Source organism: Perognathus longimembris, chromosome 2, assembly GCF_023159225.1.
Source record: "Perognathus longimembris pacificus isolate PPM17 chromosome 2, ASM2315922v1, whole genome shotgun sequence".
Classification (NCBI taxonomy): domain Eukaryota; kingdom Metazoa; phylum Chordata; class Mammalia; order Rodentia; family Heteromyidae; genus Perognathus; species Perognathus longimembris.
This window is the reverse complement of record NC_063162.1, coordinates 74,246,928-74,263,546: the sequence shown is the minus strand read 5'-3', so window position 1 is coordinate 74,263,546 and position 16,619 is coordinate 74,246,928. Positions and strand designations below refer to the sequence as shown.

Sequence of the window (16,619 nt, the reverse complement as noted above, 5' to 3'; positions counted from 1 at the left end):
AGGAATGGACCCGAGTTGGCCCACAACCTCCTGTAAGAAGGAGTGGACCCGAGTTGGCCCACAACCTCCTGCAAGGGTGCAGAAGGAGTGGACCCGAGTTACGAGTTGGAGATCTCCCAAGTTGGCCCACAACCTCCTGCCAGGGTACAGGAGGAGTGGACCCAAGTTGGCCCACAACCTCCTGCCAGATAAGCAGAAGGAGCAGACCCAAGTACAAGGTGGGCGGGTTGAGTTTCGTTTAGGAGGCCCTCCTGGTCAGTTCCGGCCAAAAACCAAACTGACTCGCGCCCTACAAGTATAAGCAAAAGCAAAACAGACAAACAGACAAATTACAGGACAAGACAAATGAACAGTGCTGTTTCCTTACCTTCGGAGTCTGGGATCTCGGGGTCTCTGGGGCTATCCCGGACGAAACCCCAAATGTTGTGCCAAGACGCAAGACCACCCCCAAGAAGACCACCGAGATTCAGACACTCCGAAATGCAAAAGCAAGGCAAGGCTTTATTTAACGAGCTGCCAACTCGGGCCTCGTCCTACCCACCGACACAGCGGAGGTTAGGAGGAAGCCTTGAGCTGTGATTACACAGGGCTTATAAAGGCAAAGAACAAGGTTACAACAATCAGCTGTGCAAGCAAGATTAGAACACAGGTACAAATCTGATTGGCTCAGGGTTCGATTCTAAAATGGGGTTCACGTGGTGGGGCCTGACTTCAAAGTCTGGCACCTCACTGAAGTGGGATGCTATGACCAGAGAAGGTCCAGGAAATGGGAGACAGGACACAAACAGAACACAGACTCATGAAGGCGGAGCTGGTCAGAGCCTTAGCAGCCTCACAGCAAGACACCTTCACCTTCCAGCATTTGAATTGCAAGGCACATTTGAATTGAAAGGCCACAGTTACAGAGTTCAGGGTGGGGGGCTGGGCTACTGGGAGCTTGAGTCTCCACATCCCTGCCCTGCCTCGAGGAATTCGAGGAATTTGGCATGCCCATTACCTGGGGGGATGTGTGGGCTCTACCTCCAAGAGTTATTGGAACCTTGATGGAACCAAGATGGCGCTTGCTAAAACCAATTCTATTGTCCACCACGTGGTCAATGCTAGAAAAAACAGTATTTAGCCAACAACAAGCAGAACTTAACCAACCCTCCAAGCTTAACAAACATCAATAACAAGAACAGAAAACCTTTCTTTGTGTTTTTCAAAGCAGATGTTAAACAAATATTGGTACCTTTGGAAGCTGGTACCAGCCCATCCCATAGAGAGAGGCAGAAAGAAAAAGTGTGTGTGTGTGTGTGTGTGTGTGTGTGTGTGTGTGTGTGTGAGAGAGAGAGAGAGAGAGAGAGAGAGAGAGAACTCCATCCTCCCGAGCACTCATAGAAGTTATGTAAATCCAAATTTTAAGATTGGGCTCAAACTTGAGCAGCTTTCCTGAAGCATTTTAGACTGTTCCCCCCTTGATGAGTGACCAGCGGAGCTGAACTAGAGATCAGTTGACTCCAAACACCCACAATTGCTGATCCCCTTGACCTAGTGCAGTGGCTTAAGGTCGGCGGCCCAGTGGCCTTCCCTGGGAGTGGGGCTTGGAACTTGGAGCCAAGATTTATGGTGGCTCAGTAGCCTTATGGAAAATCCAAGCTCCCGGCTAATGGTCACTCACCCTGGTTGGAGTTTCAAATCTGTCGTTGTTGTGGTGGATGATTGTACCCCTCTCATGGTAAGTGATTAGCGGAGCTGAGGAGTTAAATACCAAGTGTCCCCGGTATTACTCTGGTCAGCTGAAATGTAAGAGACAGTCAGCAATGAGGCCGTCACCCCAGTTGCTGTGTCCCGGATCAAGTGCGGAGAGTGGCCCTGAAGCCATGGCCCTGTGGCCCAATGCTACGGTCACCTGGAGTGGGGCTCGAAACTTGGCACCAATATTTTTCTGTAGTGTGGCCCTGAAGCCACGGCCCTGTGGCTCTACGGTAAATCGGGAAATAGGGTCCAGAGCCCTCGGTTAGATGATCACTTAACCTGGGTGTGAGGGCAAATTTGTAGATTGTCGTGGTGGATGGAAGTAGAGCGCTCAGTCAGAAGAAGTTACCTCGGTGGTCCTCTGGGTGGACTTAGGACAGCAGAATAGGTCCTGGGGGCAGCTTGGACCCCCCAGAAATGGGGGAGCAAATCCACCGGGGAACCTATCCCGGGTTGGGCACCAATGAAAGCATAGGTCCTGGCCATCCCAGAGGACCATGAGGAGATAATCACAGGCAGGAGAAGAAGGTTCATAAGGAGGTTTATTAGTGGGGCCATAGTTCCCACGGGAGAGGGAGCTACATGGCATCTGCACTTATCCAGGTGGAAGCTTCTCTCTCTGGGGGTAAAGGGGAAGTAGGTAGGTAGTGAGTAGGAGTGGCTCATTGGGTATGGGTGGATCTGGGGGCTAGTGGGAGGAGCTGAGGACCTGAGGCTAGGGAAATGCTAACACATAGCAAGTGACTTTTCCTTTTCACATGATAAATAACTATGAAGTGATTTTTAAGTGTTCACAAGTTTGTGCCAATAGGACTTCATTGTAGATAGATTGTAATTCATCATGGGAGACAGTTAAGTTGGGTACACATGGCTCTCTTTCCATCCTGCTGGGGGGTTGTGGGGGGGTGAGGGAGGGAGAGGGGAGTCCCCAACTCTGGCCCAGCTATGGAGAAGTCACTGACACAATCTGGGTCTAAAATGAGAAACCAGGCTTTCTTCTGACTTTCCACAAGCAGCAGGTCCCCCCCCCCCCTTGCCCTTTCATTGGTCCTACAGGAGCCCTTGGCCCTGCCCTCTTCCTTTTCTGAGTAAAAATGAAAGCGGTTATTTCATCTCATGACACCTGTTTTCCTACCTTTAAAATGAGAATAACTGCCTCTTCCAATGCCTTTCTTGTGGTGCTGCTTTAAGCAGTTAGAAAGTAAGTGAGAATCCTGCTGCCATGTTTTGCAGGCATCGGAAAGAAAGTAAAACAAACCAGGTCTTCCTTCCCAGGAGATGGCTCCTTTCCCCGGTGAGCTGGGCCTCCCTCTGGTGAGCTGGGATGGCCCTCTTCCCCTTAAAGCTGGGCCTCGTCCCCAGTGATCTGGCCCTCTTCCCGGGAAAGCTGGGCCTCCCTTCAGGAGATGGCTCTTGTCCCCAGTGAGCTGGGCCTCCGTGTGGGGAGATGGCCTTTCGGCAGGGCTGGGCCCATGTGGTCATCAATAGATGTTGCATGCTTCCTATCCAGAGACCTGGGAGCCTGACATTGCTTGTGCCCAGGAAGCTCTGGCCAGGGCTCCCACCACACCCTCAGCCCCCTCTGGTTTGACCTTCCTGTAGCTCTGCCATGGTGGCTTTGCTGCTGAACTGTAGGGAGCTTTGTGGGCCACCATGTAGGAGGCCTGGCTCAGGAGAGAGGAAGCCCATCCTGGGCACCAGTGCACCGCTCAGCTCGGGATGCCCTTCCTGTAAACTGCTTTCGCAATTTACAGTGCTCTGTGGGGTTTACCTGCCCCATCAACTGACGTGTCTTAGGGACACGACTCATTTCACTAGAGAGGTCTCTAAGGTAACGCTTTGTGGCCCAATCTTGATCGAGGTCACTCTGTGTGTAAACTTCACGTCTGGAACATTTCTACACTGTTGTCACCTATCTGGAACATTTCTACTCTGTTTTCACCTAGGTGGCTGCACCCCAATCCCAGAATCAGACCAAGAGGAGAAATCTGTAGAACAGGACTCCACGGAACTGTTCACCAACCACCGCCTCCTCCTCGAAAAGACAGCTGGACCTGGTAAGAAAGGGGGTGGAGCTGCACAGACAAACTGGGGATGCGGGCACCCGGGTCAGTTTCTGTTGGACCTGAGAGCATTTTTTTTGTAGGAGGACATGCTTCCCTTAGTACTGAGGTGGCTGGTTGAATTGCCTGGGTACTGCTGCTGTTATCTATACCTTCTGTTCCCTCCCTGTCTCTTTTCCAGAAGTTTCAGCCCTCCAAGGCGTTTCTGAATAGTCTGTGGAGGGGTCTACGGTTGAGAAGATGTCCCTCCGGAGGCTGCCACACATAGACCACAGACCGTCAAAGATGTAGGGCCAGCACAGGTGCTTGTCAGGCTGGCCCTTCCCAGTGATACCACATGGGGATGACATCGTCTCCTTGTTTTGCTAGGAAGACTTCAAATACCACTGACACATCAGCAGAAAGACAGGATCTGCTGTTTCTTGCTGGGAAAGAATGTTGCTGCCTCTGTTTATCTGTATGCTTATGGTCACAGGACATATAAGATGATGGGTTGGGTACAGACTTGACAGTACAGAGATTCACATCCAAAACAACATAATACTCTCATTTTTTTTCACAGAATTCTTGTATATGATATGTGTCAAGTTTAATAAAGCATCTCATTGTCAAACAACTTGAACTTATCATCAGAGGGGTCTATAAGTGATTTCTCTATTTAATTTTTGAAAGGAATTGCAAAATTGTTACTCCACAGGAAGGTTTAATGTGATTATTTTTATAAATATGCAACCACTGTGGAGCAAAAAATACAAGAGGACACGTTTTCTAATATTACATGAAAATGTCCAAATATTTTCAAGGCAGATAGTATATGAACTTCCCTTTTATCGTTTGTTTTGTTTGCCAGTCCTGGTGATTGAACTCAGGGCCTGAGCACTGTCCCTGGCTTCTTTTTGCTCAAGGCTAGCACTCTACCACTCAAGCCACAGTGCCACTTCTGGCTTTTGCTGTATATGTGATGCTGAGGAATGGAACCCAGGGCTTCGTGTATATGAGGCAAGTACTCTAATACTAGGCCACATTCCCAGCCTACTAGCTTCCTTTTTAAAAAAATAAATTGGTACTAGGGCTTAAACTCAGGCCTTATGCTTCTGCTTGATTTTCTTGCTCATGGCCCTCTACCATTTGAGTCAAACCTATGAGAGGAAGTTAGGTCATTGGGGAGTGCCCTTGAAGGAGGACCCCTAGCACTTTTTATTCATCTTAGTTTCACTTCCTAACTGGAGGTGAACAGCTTCTTTTGCCTTGGGTCCCCGCCATGATGTGCTGCCCCAGCCATGGGGCCAACCACCATGGATTGAAATCTCTATCACTGTGAATCACCATCTTTTCTCAAGTTGTATTTTATTATGTAAAAGAATACTAACTCACTTGACTAAATAATTTTATTATCTGAATCACATTACCATAGAACTTTCTCCATAAAAGCATGTACATAAATATTTAAATATTCTATATTACATATATAAAAATACATCTAAGGCCTAGAAGGAAAGACTTTGAATGTTTTTAGCATAAGGAAATGAGATAATATTGAAGGGACAGGTAAATGTATTCTGACTTAAACATTACACGGTGTACACATATATTGAAACATCATATGGTAACCTATAAATGTATAATTTGTTTTGGAGTATCAAAAGTTTTTAGACTTAAAAAAATATATATATATATATATATAGTTGTATAAAGGAGTTTCAATTTAACCTGTCAGTTTATGAGTACAATACATCTTGATCCTTTCATTACTCTCCTCCCTGGGAATATCAAATTTTTTATTTGAAATTTAAAATGCAGGAAAAAATATATAATTTATTACCTTTCACATTTTTTATTGGCTGCTCCAAAGAAAAATATTGCTAGTCAACTTTTCAACATAATCCAATTTACAATAAGATTTCTAAAAAGAATGCAATGACTCAATTTAGACATTAAGGTACCTTTTGATAATGAACTTAGCAGACTTCAGTTTGGTGCTGGTACTGAAGCTTGAACTCAACACCTCACACTTTTGACTCATCTTTTGTTCTGCTCACAGCTGGCCCTCTATACTTGAGCCCTACCTCCAATCCTGGCTTTTTTCTGGTTGACTGAAAAGAACAGTCTTGGAGATTTATGTCTCCAGGCTGGCTCTTAAGTACCATCCTCAGTATAGAATTATAGCCTTTTTTTTTTTTTTTTTTTGCCAGTCCTGGGGCTTGAACTCAGGGCCTGAGCACTGTCCCTGGCTTCTTTTTGCTCAAGGCTAGCACTCTGCCTCTTGAGTCACAGCGCCACTTCTGGCTTTTTCTGTTTATGTGGTGCTAAGGAATCAAATCCAGGGCTTCATGCATGCAAGGCAGGCACTCTACCACTAAGCCACATTCCCAGCCCCAAATTATAGGCATTTTATATTCATCTTTTACCTATGATTTTAGCCTCATGATTTAAAAACACAAAATCTTTTTACAGACAAATAATGGAGGTAAGAACTGTGTTTCAAGAAGGGGTTCAATATGATGTTCCCCACACAGAGAGGGATCAAAGGTTACTAATAGGCTTTCTCTCCTTTACATATTTTAAAACTTAGTCATTAAACTTTATCAGAAACAAGCTACTAATACTTGTAGGTCAAGCTCACAGTAACATATCCGTATTTAATGTTACATTTCTGTGAAACCATGTATTCAATTGAATTGCCCTTAAATAAACACAATCTTCCTTATATTATCAACAAATTAAACCTGGACAATTGCACTTGCTACTGTGGTTGCTAGTGAGCTTCTCTAAAACTCCTCTATATTTTACTGCTGTATAAACATTGAGGAGACTTTAAAGCGTGAATTTCACATCTGGGTCCTCTCTCTTCCACAGTTTGTATTTCAGTCTATTTATGCACTTTGGATTTTCATTTTTGAAATCCAGCTTGGCTCTCACATAGTTAAGATTTACATTTTCCTTGCAGTGTGCCACAGGTTTATAAGATTTACCATTAGGATTTTTCATGTGATTAGCTGCTTTTAATTATATTTAAAAATCTTTTGCCAAATAATGATTTGAAGGCACAGAAATGGTACAGTTGAGACAAGCAAAGCAAAAAGATCTAGGTAAAAACCACATCAAGTAAATCTGCCTAATTTGCATATGAGAAAGATTGACTTCAGTTAGAAACAGAACAAAAGACAAATGGGGGTGAGGAAGGCAGGTAAGAGAAGTGTGCACTGTTTGAGCTTCCATGGTAGATGCTATGTTTTACAAATCCACATCACTGATTCTTCTGTGCAGATTTTTTGGAGGGAAGAAGTAAATGCATATTTAATTATGGTTCCACAAATTGCATTTACTGCCTGCTGAGCAAACTCAATTAGATTACTCAACCACAATGGCTCCCCGCCCTGTGTCAGTCAAGATCAACTCTCTTTGCTGGTTTCCTAAGGCCCTAAATACTTAGAGCACACTGGGGTCTTGTGTGAGAGTTAGGTTTGTCAGGCAGCCAGAGCCCTGCTCATGCTTCTTCGGTCCTTCTCACAGATGTCATGATCAAGGTCAGAGTCATATCCTCCGTGGGCCCAAGGATGAGAATATTTCTTCTTCTCTAGGTGTTCCTGGCCATGTCCCTTTTCTCAAGCCACACTGGTTTTACTGTTGTGGGTTTTACACACCACATATACACACACCCCACATCTGTGTCTCCCAACTTGGTTTTCACTTACACATCCTTTCTGTCATCTAGCTGCTCATCTTACAAACATTTATTGTCCCTACTTAGTGATGGGATATGACAGATATTTGCTACTTATCTTGTCCCTGGTTCCAGGCTCATCCTCTGCTTCCTGTCCACAATGATGTAAACAGCCTCCTCCTCTCCGCATGCTTCTGCAGTCATGATGTTATATGCAAGTGCATGTAGTCAGGCATGGACTCACCCCCTGAAACCATGAACAGAATAATTGTTCTAAGTCATGTCTGTCAGGTATTTGGTCACAGGCTAATACAAATATAAGTCCAAAGGAAAGGCTGTTCTGCCCACCTAGTGTGACCAATTACAGAAAACCAACTTTACTCAGGTCCCACTACCATAGCAGCACCCTGCCACCCTGCCCTTGTGCTATACAGGTGAAGTATATGGGCCGGGGTGGCCCCCTGAAAATACAGAACCCTGAGCTTGCTAGGCTACCCAGAGAGAATGCCTTGGCCAGAGGCACCAAGGAAGAGTGGTGTGGGAGCAGGGTGAGGTAACTGCAGGGCATAGGACACAAGAGCGGCCTCATGGCCAGCCCATGGAGAGGGAGGAAACCATGCTGAATCGTAATGAGGAAGGGATACAGCTTGGCTGTGCTGTGCTGTGCTGCTAAGGCTGAGATAGTTGGCCCTTTAATAATGTGTGTGTGTGCCCTTTTCCTTCTTTCTGGCCCCTGGTCCCCATCCCTTTCGTCCCTGAGAGCCCCAGGTTCTTGTCTGGGAAGCCTGGGGTGGCCCCTCTCCCAAAGGTACAGTTCCCCACTCTGATCTTTGTATCTCAGGCTCTGATCTCCACCAGGCACTGGAGAGGCGCCTGGGAAGGAAGGCGGGCCAGGCCTGATTGCAAGGCTTGGTTTGCTGAACACACGGAGACAGCTTGGCTACATGCGTGAGTTTTAATTTTCAGAGGGTCTCCAGCGGGTGGCCCTAAGTCTTCCAGCACCAAATGAGGGACCCTGGTCCTCCAAAAGACCCCTCCCTTTAATTTAAACCAAACCCGGCCTGATGTAATTTCAGATGGTAAGGAAGCCCTGGATGCGAAGTGGAAGCATGTGGTTTGTGCAGAAGAACTCAACCATGACTCGCTCCACACCACCGGTGCCTTCCCCATTCTCATTGGCTCCCCCAGCCCGGTGGTGCTGCAAGGGGGGCTGGGTGCTCGCTCCTGGGAAGCTTCCAGGGATTGGCTGGGGAATCAGGACAGGGAATCACAGCCGCTAATTGGTGCATAGAAAGGAACAAATTCCCTCTCATCACAGAAAGGTATTGTGTTTCATGTTGAGGGAGAGGAGAATTCTGACTACAAATTAGGCTGGAAACTGTAGAGAAGGAATTGTTTGCTGGCTGGACTTGTGTGCCAGGCTGTAATGGGAGCAGGGTAGGTGCTCGGTAAGTAAGTGTGTTTGCTCTGGTGTTTCCCATACTGTCCTGTGGAGGGCTGGCTCCCTCCTCTTGTGTGACAGCTCTGCAACCAGCAGCTCATTTCCTTTGCCATCCCTCCAAGCAGCAGCACTGCTAACTAAGCACTCCCTGTGGCCATGAAGAAGCAGGAAGAAGCATGCAGCAAGTAGAATGGTGTTTGCCACGTTGTTTTTGGTTTTGTGAAGTGTGCAGCAAGCAAGGCTGGAAGAGGTTCTGGTCTGCCCCCACCCACAAGCTGTAGAACTCCCTTGTGCTTACCTCTCGCCTCTCTGCCCAAGGGTCCTGTCCCACCTTTGGCTGCCTCTACCTGCAGGCTGTAGAACTCCCTTGTGCTTACCTCTCATCTCTCGGCTTGTAGGGCCCTCTCCCTCCTTTGGCTGCCTCCTGCAGTTGGTTTCACTTTTTGCCTAACACCACTCCTGCCTGTCCTCCTCTGGGTTTGTGAGAGGCAGGATAGCTAGAGTGAGGTGAGAAGGGACTGAGGCAGAACCAGGAACCAAGGCTTATTTCTAGTGAGAAATCATGAGGAAGGGAATCAGAACCATGAAGAGCAGGCACTATCACAAGACCCCTCACAAGATTGTCACAAGTATGTCACGAGATTGACTGTCAACGCAGGATGATTGCCTAGGTGACCATAGGTCTGGGTGACAACTTCTAGACTAGAAAACCCAGCACAGTGAGGGGGAAAGTGTCCTTAGGTCAAAGACCACCCTTTGGGTCTCAGGTTCCACTCTATTTTATGGTAGTACTGGGATTTGAACAGGGGGCCTTGCACTGGTTAGGCTGGTATCCTGCCGCTTGAGCCACACCACCTTCCCCATTCCTCTGAAATTCTTGTGTTCATTGTCCAGGTTCCTGGTCTGGGACTGTGGAGGAGAGGGTCCCTCTTCTATCTTTCCTGAATGTCTTCCCAATACCTGGCTGCTCTGGTTCTTTCTCCTCATAGTGCTCCACTGGGTTTCACTGTTTGGCTTCAGAAAGACTATTACCCAGCCTGGACTTCAGACTACCCTTCCCTTCCTTCCCTTCTCCTTCCCTTTCCCTTTCCCCTTCTTCCTCTTCTTCCTCCTGGCCCTTCTCCTTCTCTCTGCCCCTTCCCCCTGCTTTTCCCCTTCCCCTTCTCCTCCTATGCCTACCCCTCTCCTCCCCTTCCTTCTTGGTCCATACAGATTAAGGAAGACCTTGATGTATGTGTGTTGGCTTCAGCAGATACTAACTGAAAGGTCACACTTGTGCACTCTATTAAAAATGGAAGAGTAAATGAATGGGAGGCAGTGACAGATGTCAGTGAGTGTGTAGAATTGGGCTCTGGTTTCTATAAAGGTGGCTCGTTGGGGTGGTGGCTTAGTGGTTGGCTGGCGGTGCTTCCTCTAAGTCTCTGAAGATTCCCTTGGTTTATGATAAGAATCAGGAAGACTTTCGGTGTGGGGAGTGTTCCCCCCTACTAAAGCCACTTAATCCTGTGGCCCAGACTAGGATTTACCTAGGCAAAGGGACCTGGGAATGAGGCCACTTGCTGGAGAAGCCACTTGCCACGTACTTAATCCCTGAGGAAAATCCCCCTTACTGCCGCTCACTGTTGAATGGTGTAGACAAAGCCCCCTCTTCTCCCATGACTTCTGATTTGATTGAATTGTGTGTTTGTGTTTTTTTCTGTAAGGTGAAGTACTATGGTAATTCTATACAGTTTGCTTTTGTTTTGTTTGGGAAAGGATTTCAAGAGGAGACTTAAAAGAAAACCTTTTTTTTAAACCAGACAACCGCCTTTTCTCCCAAGGAAATGTATGGATTTGGGTGGACTGCTTGGGGGACTGATTCCCACTGAAGCTGTGTTAGCTGACAGATTTGGAAGGCTGGTTTCTTAAGAGCAACTGCTTTACAGTGGGGAGCTGATAAAGCTAAGTTCTTTTTCTTAGGAAAGGAGTAAGGGAGGGGATGCTGGCTGGGCAAATATCAGAATGCATTTATCATGATATCTTTATGGGTTTTGCTAGCACCTTTGCAAAGATCTCTGGAATAGCTAGCTCATGAAGTAATAGCAGAATATATGTAGTATTCTTTCCTGTGTACTTTTACAAGTTCAGAGGAAAAGTTGTTTTCCTCATATCAGAACTGTGTTTAATTATCTTAGAAATCTCATGTTGAGGTCGATGAGAGGGCATGCCTTGGGCCACACTGCCAACATCCTTCCCTCATCTGTGATAACATGTGCTTGGTGTGGAGATGGAACTGAGTAATCACTGTGAGGTACCTCCCACACTTGCAGGTTAATAGAAGGAAGTGCTTGAATCCACACCTCCCCCAGGCACCCCATCAGGTGCATGTCCTCTCTTCCACAAGGCCTGTTACTGTGAGAATGCACTCTGTCCCCTGCACATGTGTTAGAAATGCTAAAAGGAGCAGCTACAGGGCTCTGTCTGAGATTTGATTGGTAATGCATTGGCACAGGGTGTGGAACAGCACATTTGTAAGAGCTGGATTGGGCCTGGTAGGATTCACACCAGGCTCCTTCACTGGGCTCAGTGATTACATCACGCAGAGGCTGGGGGCAATGGTACACCCTCCCTGGATGGACCTGGGGAGTGGAGCTGCCTCTGGGGGAAATGTGTGGAGATGGGAAGCTTTTCATTTGTGGTCTTTGGGCTGCACTCTCATTATCATCTTCCCTCTTTTTTTTTTTTTTTTTTTAATCTTCCCTCTTGTGGTGACTGTTTTCTCCAAGCCACGAGATCCCCAGTGGCCTCCATGCTCCACCCCAGTTTTGATCCCATGCTCATAATTAGATGCCACAACAATCACAGCCCTGCCAGTGGGTCAGTCTGGAGTCAGAGGACGATTCCAGCCGGGGCCCTCTCTGTATTCCCAGTCTCCAGCTGTGTGAGGACACTGGGCCAAGCTCCTGAGGATGGCTGAGACTGGAAGGAACCAACAGAGAGGAAGTCCTCTGTCTGAGGTTGTGATAAACCTCGAAGCCAGATCCTGTGGAGAAGCTCATGTGCTGTAGAGCTTAGGGTGAGCCAAGCCAGTGTGGGGCCTGTGTCGAGGCTTGCCAGGACCAGTCCCAGTCCCCCACACTCCCAGAACCGGCCTGGCCCACACAGCCACAGCTTTCCTGCCTGTGAGCCTCCCTTCTAGTATGACCCCTCACTTTGCTTCAAGCAGCTTGTGTTTCTTCTGTAGCTTCTCTCTGGAAACATCCTGTGTGCAGTGACTCCAGCATCTTCCCTTCTTGGGGTGGATTTCTTCAGGTCACTACTAAGATTCCAATACAGGATGAATCAGCTGTTTGTCTTTGAAGTCTGCTTTAACAAATGACAGTCCAGAAAGAAGTAGGAAATTAAATCACATTGCTTTGGGTCTAAATGTTCAAAGTACAAGGGGCAAGCAGCTATGGGGAAGAACAAAGACTATGGCAATTCAATGTTAGATTATTGGGTCCTCATTTCATGTGGCCGCCCAAGTTAGGGTCACTGAAGGTCTCCAAAAATAATTTTCAAAGCCACAAAAATGTTATGTCTACCTCTCAGTGACACTTTTCTTGGGTGTGGGAAAAGGGAGAATTTCCCTAAAGGGAACTGTAGAAGCCAAGCCAGGAGCAACCAAGGCTGCCTGATGTCCTGCTTAGATAACTGCTCCAAAGTAGTATGGGATAGAATCATGGGCCGCCATGATTGTTTGTCAGTGATGGCTAATGTGACCACAGGAGTGGGTCTGGGAGATGCCACATATGCCACACATTTTCTAGCTGTAGGTCAGAGCCTCCATAGCCAAGGGAGCAAAAGATTCTACCTCACCCCCACACAGCCAGCCTCGGGGACAGCTTACCAGTTACGAAATTGGGTGGGAAAAATTCAGTTCATGTTGACAGGTCTGGCAGGGAAGCACAGGGGCCCATGTGAAGAAGATGACAACTGCCCAGAGTTGCTACCAGTTGACCTGTTGCTGGAACTTGGCAAATACTGAGTTTAGATAACTCACCTTATATGGGCTAAAAAATGAACCTTCAAGGTAACATGATGAGAAAATTCTACCAAATGAGAGAAAGCAAACAGTATTGTGAAGCTTTAAAAAAAATCTATAGGTTCTAGAAGACATGTGTTATTGAAGACATTTATTTATTGTTATTGTTTTGCTCTGTCTAGTTTTTAAATTTATTTTTAAAATTATCTTTCACTGTATGAAGAGGTTTCCATTCAGAATGTAAATTTGTGAGTACTGAACATCTTGTTCCATCATCCTCACTCCATCTATCATAAAGCAAAAAAAAAAGATAAGAAAATGATAAGACACCAGTAATTTCCTCAAAAATAAACAAAGTCCCAGTCACAGCAAAATTTCTTTAAAGAGCCAAAGTGCATTATGTATATGTACCACATTTTCCTGATCCATTCGTCTACTGAGGGGCATCTGGGTTGGTTCCATATTTTAGCTATGGCAAATTGGGCAGCAATGAACAATGGAATTCTATGCCTCTATCAGAAAGAATGATACTGCCCCATTCATAAGGAATTGGAAAATATCATACTCAGTGAAGTGAGCCAAACCCAAAGAAACATAGACTCTATGGTTTCCCTCATTGGCAATAGCTTTGTGCATATGAACACATGAGATAATGCTAAGCAAAATGAAGTAGTGAAGAGAAGGGGAACATCAAAATGGAGAGACAAAGGGTAAAAGGTGGACCAATGCAACAGCAATACTTACAAAACTATACACTGTAAACCAACTGTAGAGCTGGGGGGAAGGATTTGGGGAAAGGGGAAGGTGGGAGAAGAATGATGGAGGAGGTAACAAGTTTGATAAGAAACGTACTTGCTGCCTTACATATGCAACTGTAACCCCTCTGTACATCACTTTGACAATACATAAATCAATTTTTAAAAATACAGTCTTTGAGAATAAACACTCAAGAGATCAGGCTGAGATGTAGAAACACTGGAATAAGGTGACATACACTTGTTTTCTACCTCCTGTTTGAGTGAATACTTACATTTTCCATAGATTGTGTGTGCTTACATGTGTGTGTATACCAATACTAGGGCTTGAACTCAAGGCCTGGGAACTCTCCTTTAGCCTTTTCTCTCAAAACTGGAGCTCTTCCACTTGAGCTATAGCTCCACTTCCAGTTTTGGGTAGTTGATTGGGGGTAGGAGTCATATAGACTTTCCTGCTGGAGCTGGCCTCAAGCATTAATCCTTAGATCTCAGCCTACTGAGTAGCTAGTATTATAAACAAGAGCCACCAGTGCCGGGCTGTTTCCAGCATATCTCAAATTTGAATGAATATACTTAAGAGGATATATATTTTCTCTGAGTAACAATTTGTCGGCATTCTATAACTTGTCACATAGCCACAGTGAGAGAAAATTGCAAGTTTATTTTCCTCTTGTCTCCAAGTTATTTAAAAGCAAGTATTAAATATTTTCCAAGTAAAGGGGATTTTTGAAAAAAAAAATCTGTTGGATGTCACATTTTACTTTTATTAACTTAAGATCAAGAAGTGAGTCGCGGGGCTGGAAATATGGCCTAGTGGCAAGAGTGCTTGCCTCCTACACATGAAGCTTTCGGTTCGATTCCCCAGCACCACATATATGGAAAACGGCCAGAAGGGGCGCTGTGGCTCAGGTGGCAGAGTGCTAGCCTTGAGCGGGAAGAAGCCAGAGACAGTGCTCAAGCCCTGAGTCCAAGGCCCAGGACTGGCCAAAAAAAAAAAAAAAAGAAGTGAGTCGCCTGATTTTTTTAGTGTTAGAATTTGTGGAGGGTATTTTTTCCCTTGAGGTGATTACATCACCATTTTTGTCCATTCTTGTTTGTTCTCATGATCTGTTGATTTGTGAGAGATTAGGGTAACATATTTCACTAGGACTTTGGATTTGTTTGTGTTTCCTTATTATCCAAAGTACTTTTAGTCTATTACTATTTAGGTATGGAAAGGTTCACAGGAAGGCTTCTCAATGCAGTATTCCTTTGTCCCTTTCATTGTCATTTCCCATTGTACCTTTGTGACACTAATGTTGTAAATATTTTTGCTGTAAATGTAGCTCCTTTATATATAAGCTCCAGTATTTTCCCCATCTGTACCTCTTGCAATGGAAGATTTATAATTTTATTATGGACAATTTCACACATACAGGAAGATCAATGAATGTTACTCTGCCTCAAGAGTAATCAACTTATTAATCTGTAGTATTTGTGAGTGAGTGTGGGGGAGTGGGGAGTGTAGGCACCAGTACTGGGGCATGAATTCAGCCCTTAAACTTGGCTTCCCCCACCACCACATGGCTGCTTTACCACTTGAACTGTTCCTCTAATTCCAGCCTTTTGCTGGTTAATTGGAGATCAGAGTCTTGTGGATTTTTCTGCCTGGGATGGCTTTGAACCTCTGTCTTCAGATATCTGACTCCTGAGTAGCTAGTAGTGTAAGCACCCAGCTTAATTTACAGTATTTTGTAGCAAGGTTTTATGAAATTTGGGATAATTGGTAGCAGAATTTTTTAGATGAAAATATTTCAAGAGAAAGTTTATGATGTTGCCTCTAGTTTGGTAGAAACTCATTGTACATGAAGGACAGACATGTGAACAATGTATTTTTAGGTTTAACTGTGAGTTTAATCTCATTTATTTGTTGCTTTTTTTGTGTCCCTGTTTCTTTGTTTCAGATCTGGAATTAGGTCTGTTTTCTAGATGGTATCTTCTATTTGTATGAAAAGAGTTCTTAACTGGTTTCCCCTTTGGAGAAGATCAAAATATTCTTTCCCTTCTTAACTTGCTTTCCACATTTTGTATCTGGGGTTGCTTTTGCATCACAGCCATTTCTATTTCAGAATGCCCAGTAGTTTATTTACAAGAGGATAGTCGTCATTGCACTAAGGCAAGAAGACATGGAAAGTACAGACTCACCTGGTGTATCCACAGACGTGAATCACCTATGGACGCCTGATGTAGGCAACAGTGGAGGATACAGGGCTCATGCTCTGCAGCTTTCCTCACCGACTTTGACTTTCCCTACCATAGCCTCTCAGTGGGTTTTTATCTGTCAGATGAATTCTTCTGGGGCGGGGAGGAGGGTGGGGGGTAACCCCATGATGGCTCAAGCAAATGTTCTTGTATCTTGTTCTTTTTCAACTTGTAAGGCTTGTGTGGTTCAAGGTTTATCCCTCTGCCTCAAACTCAAAAACAATCTCTTTTCTTTTCTGCTGGCTTACAGTGGCAATGGAGACACTCTTGCCGTGGCTGCTGCCATTGGCTGAGTATGTTGGAGAGAGAGAGAGAGGACGATGGAGAACCATAGACCATGATGCAGAGGAATAACTACTATTCTATCGGCTCTTTCTCTTCATTCCCTCCTCTGACATAGTGTTTCAGAAGGGCCCCTTTGTTGTCCTTCTATTTTGGAAGAACTTGATATCCACCCATCCCTTGCTTTTCCTTTTTCTGTTTGTCTAAAGCTGAAAACTGAACAACAGGAGCAGTGAAGTTCTGTCATCTTCAGTTTCTGGTACTGAGGGGCGTAAGTGGCTGGGGTGGAAAGGCATTCTAGGTTCGTTCAAGAGCTGGATGCTGTTTTCTCTTCCTCCCTTGAAGCCTGTGAGGAGACAGAGCAGAGAGCCTCTGGCTGAGTATAACAATGATTCCGTTATGTTGTCCACTCCAGGCTCGGCGCTGCCCATCC

At 45.5% G+C, this 16,619-nt stretch overlaps 1 protein-coding gene across 8 annotated transcripts in view; it reads left to right on the top strand.

Moving 5' to 3' along the window:
• The window catches only part of Bbs9 (Bardet-Biedl syndrome 9), a 321,391-nt gene extending 316,965 nt beyond the window's left edge, over window positions 1-4,426 (top strand). For all 8 annotated transcript variants that reach the window (XM_048339489.1, XM_048339488.1, XM_048339486.1 and 5 more), the window contains 2 exons: window positions 3,684-3,794; window positions 3,982-4,426. In XM_048339489.1, coding sequence (XP_048195446.1) covers window positions 3,684-3,794; window positions 3,982-4,013 — 143 coding nt within the window. In that variant the 3' untranslated portion in view covers window positions 4,014-4,426. The remainder of the gene's footprint in view (window positions 1-3,683; window positions 3,795-3,981) is intronic.
• Window positions 4,427-16,619: the final 12,193 nt, after the last annotated feature.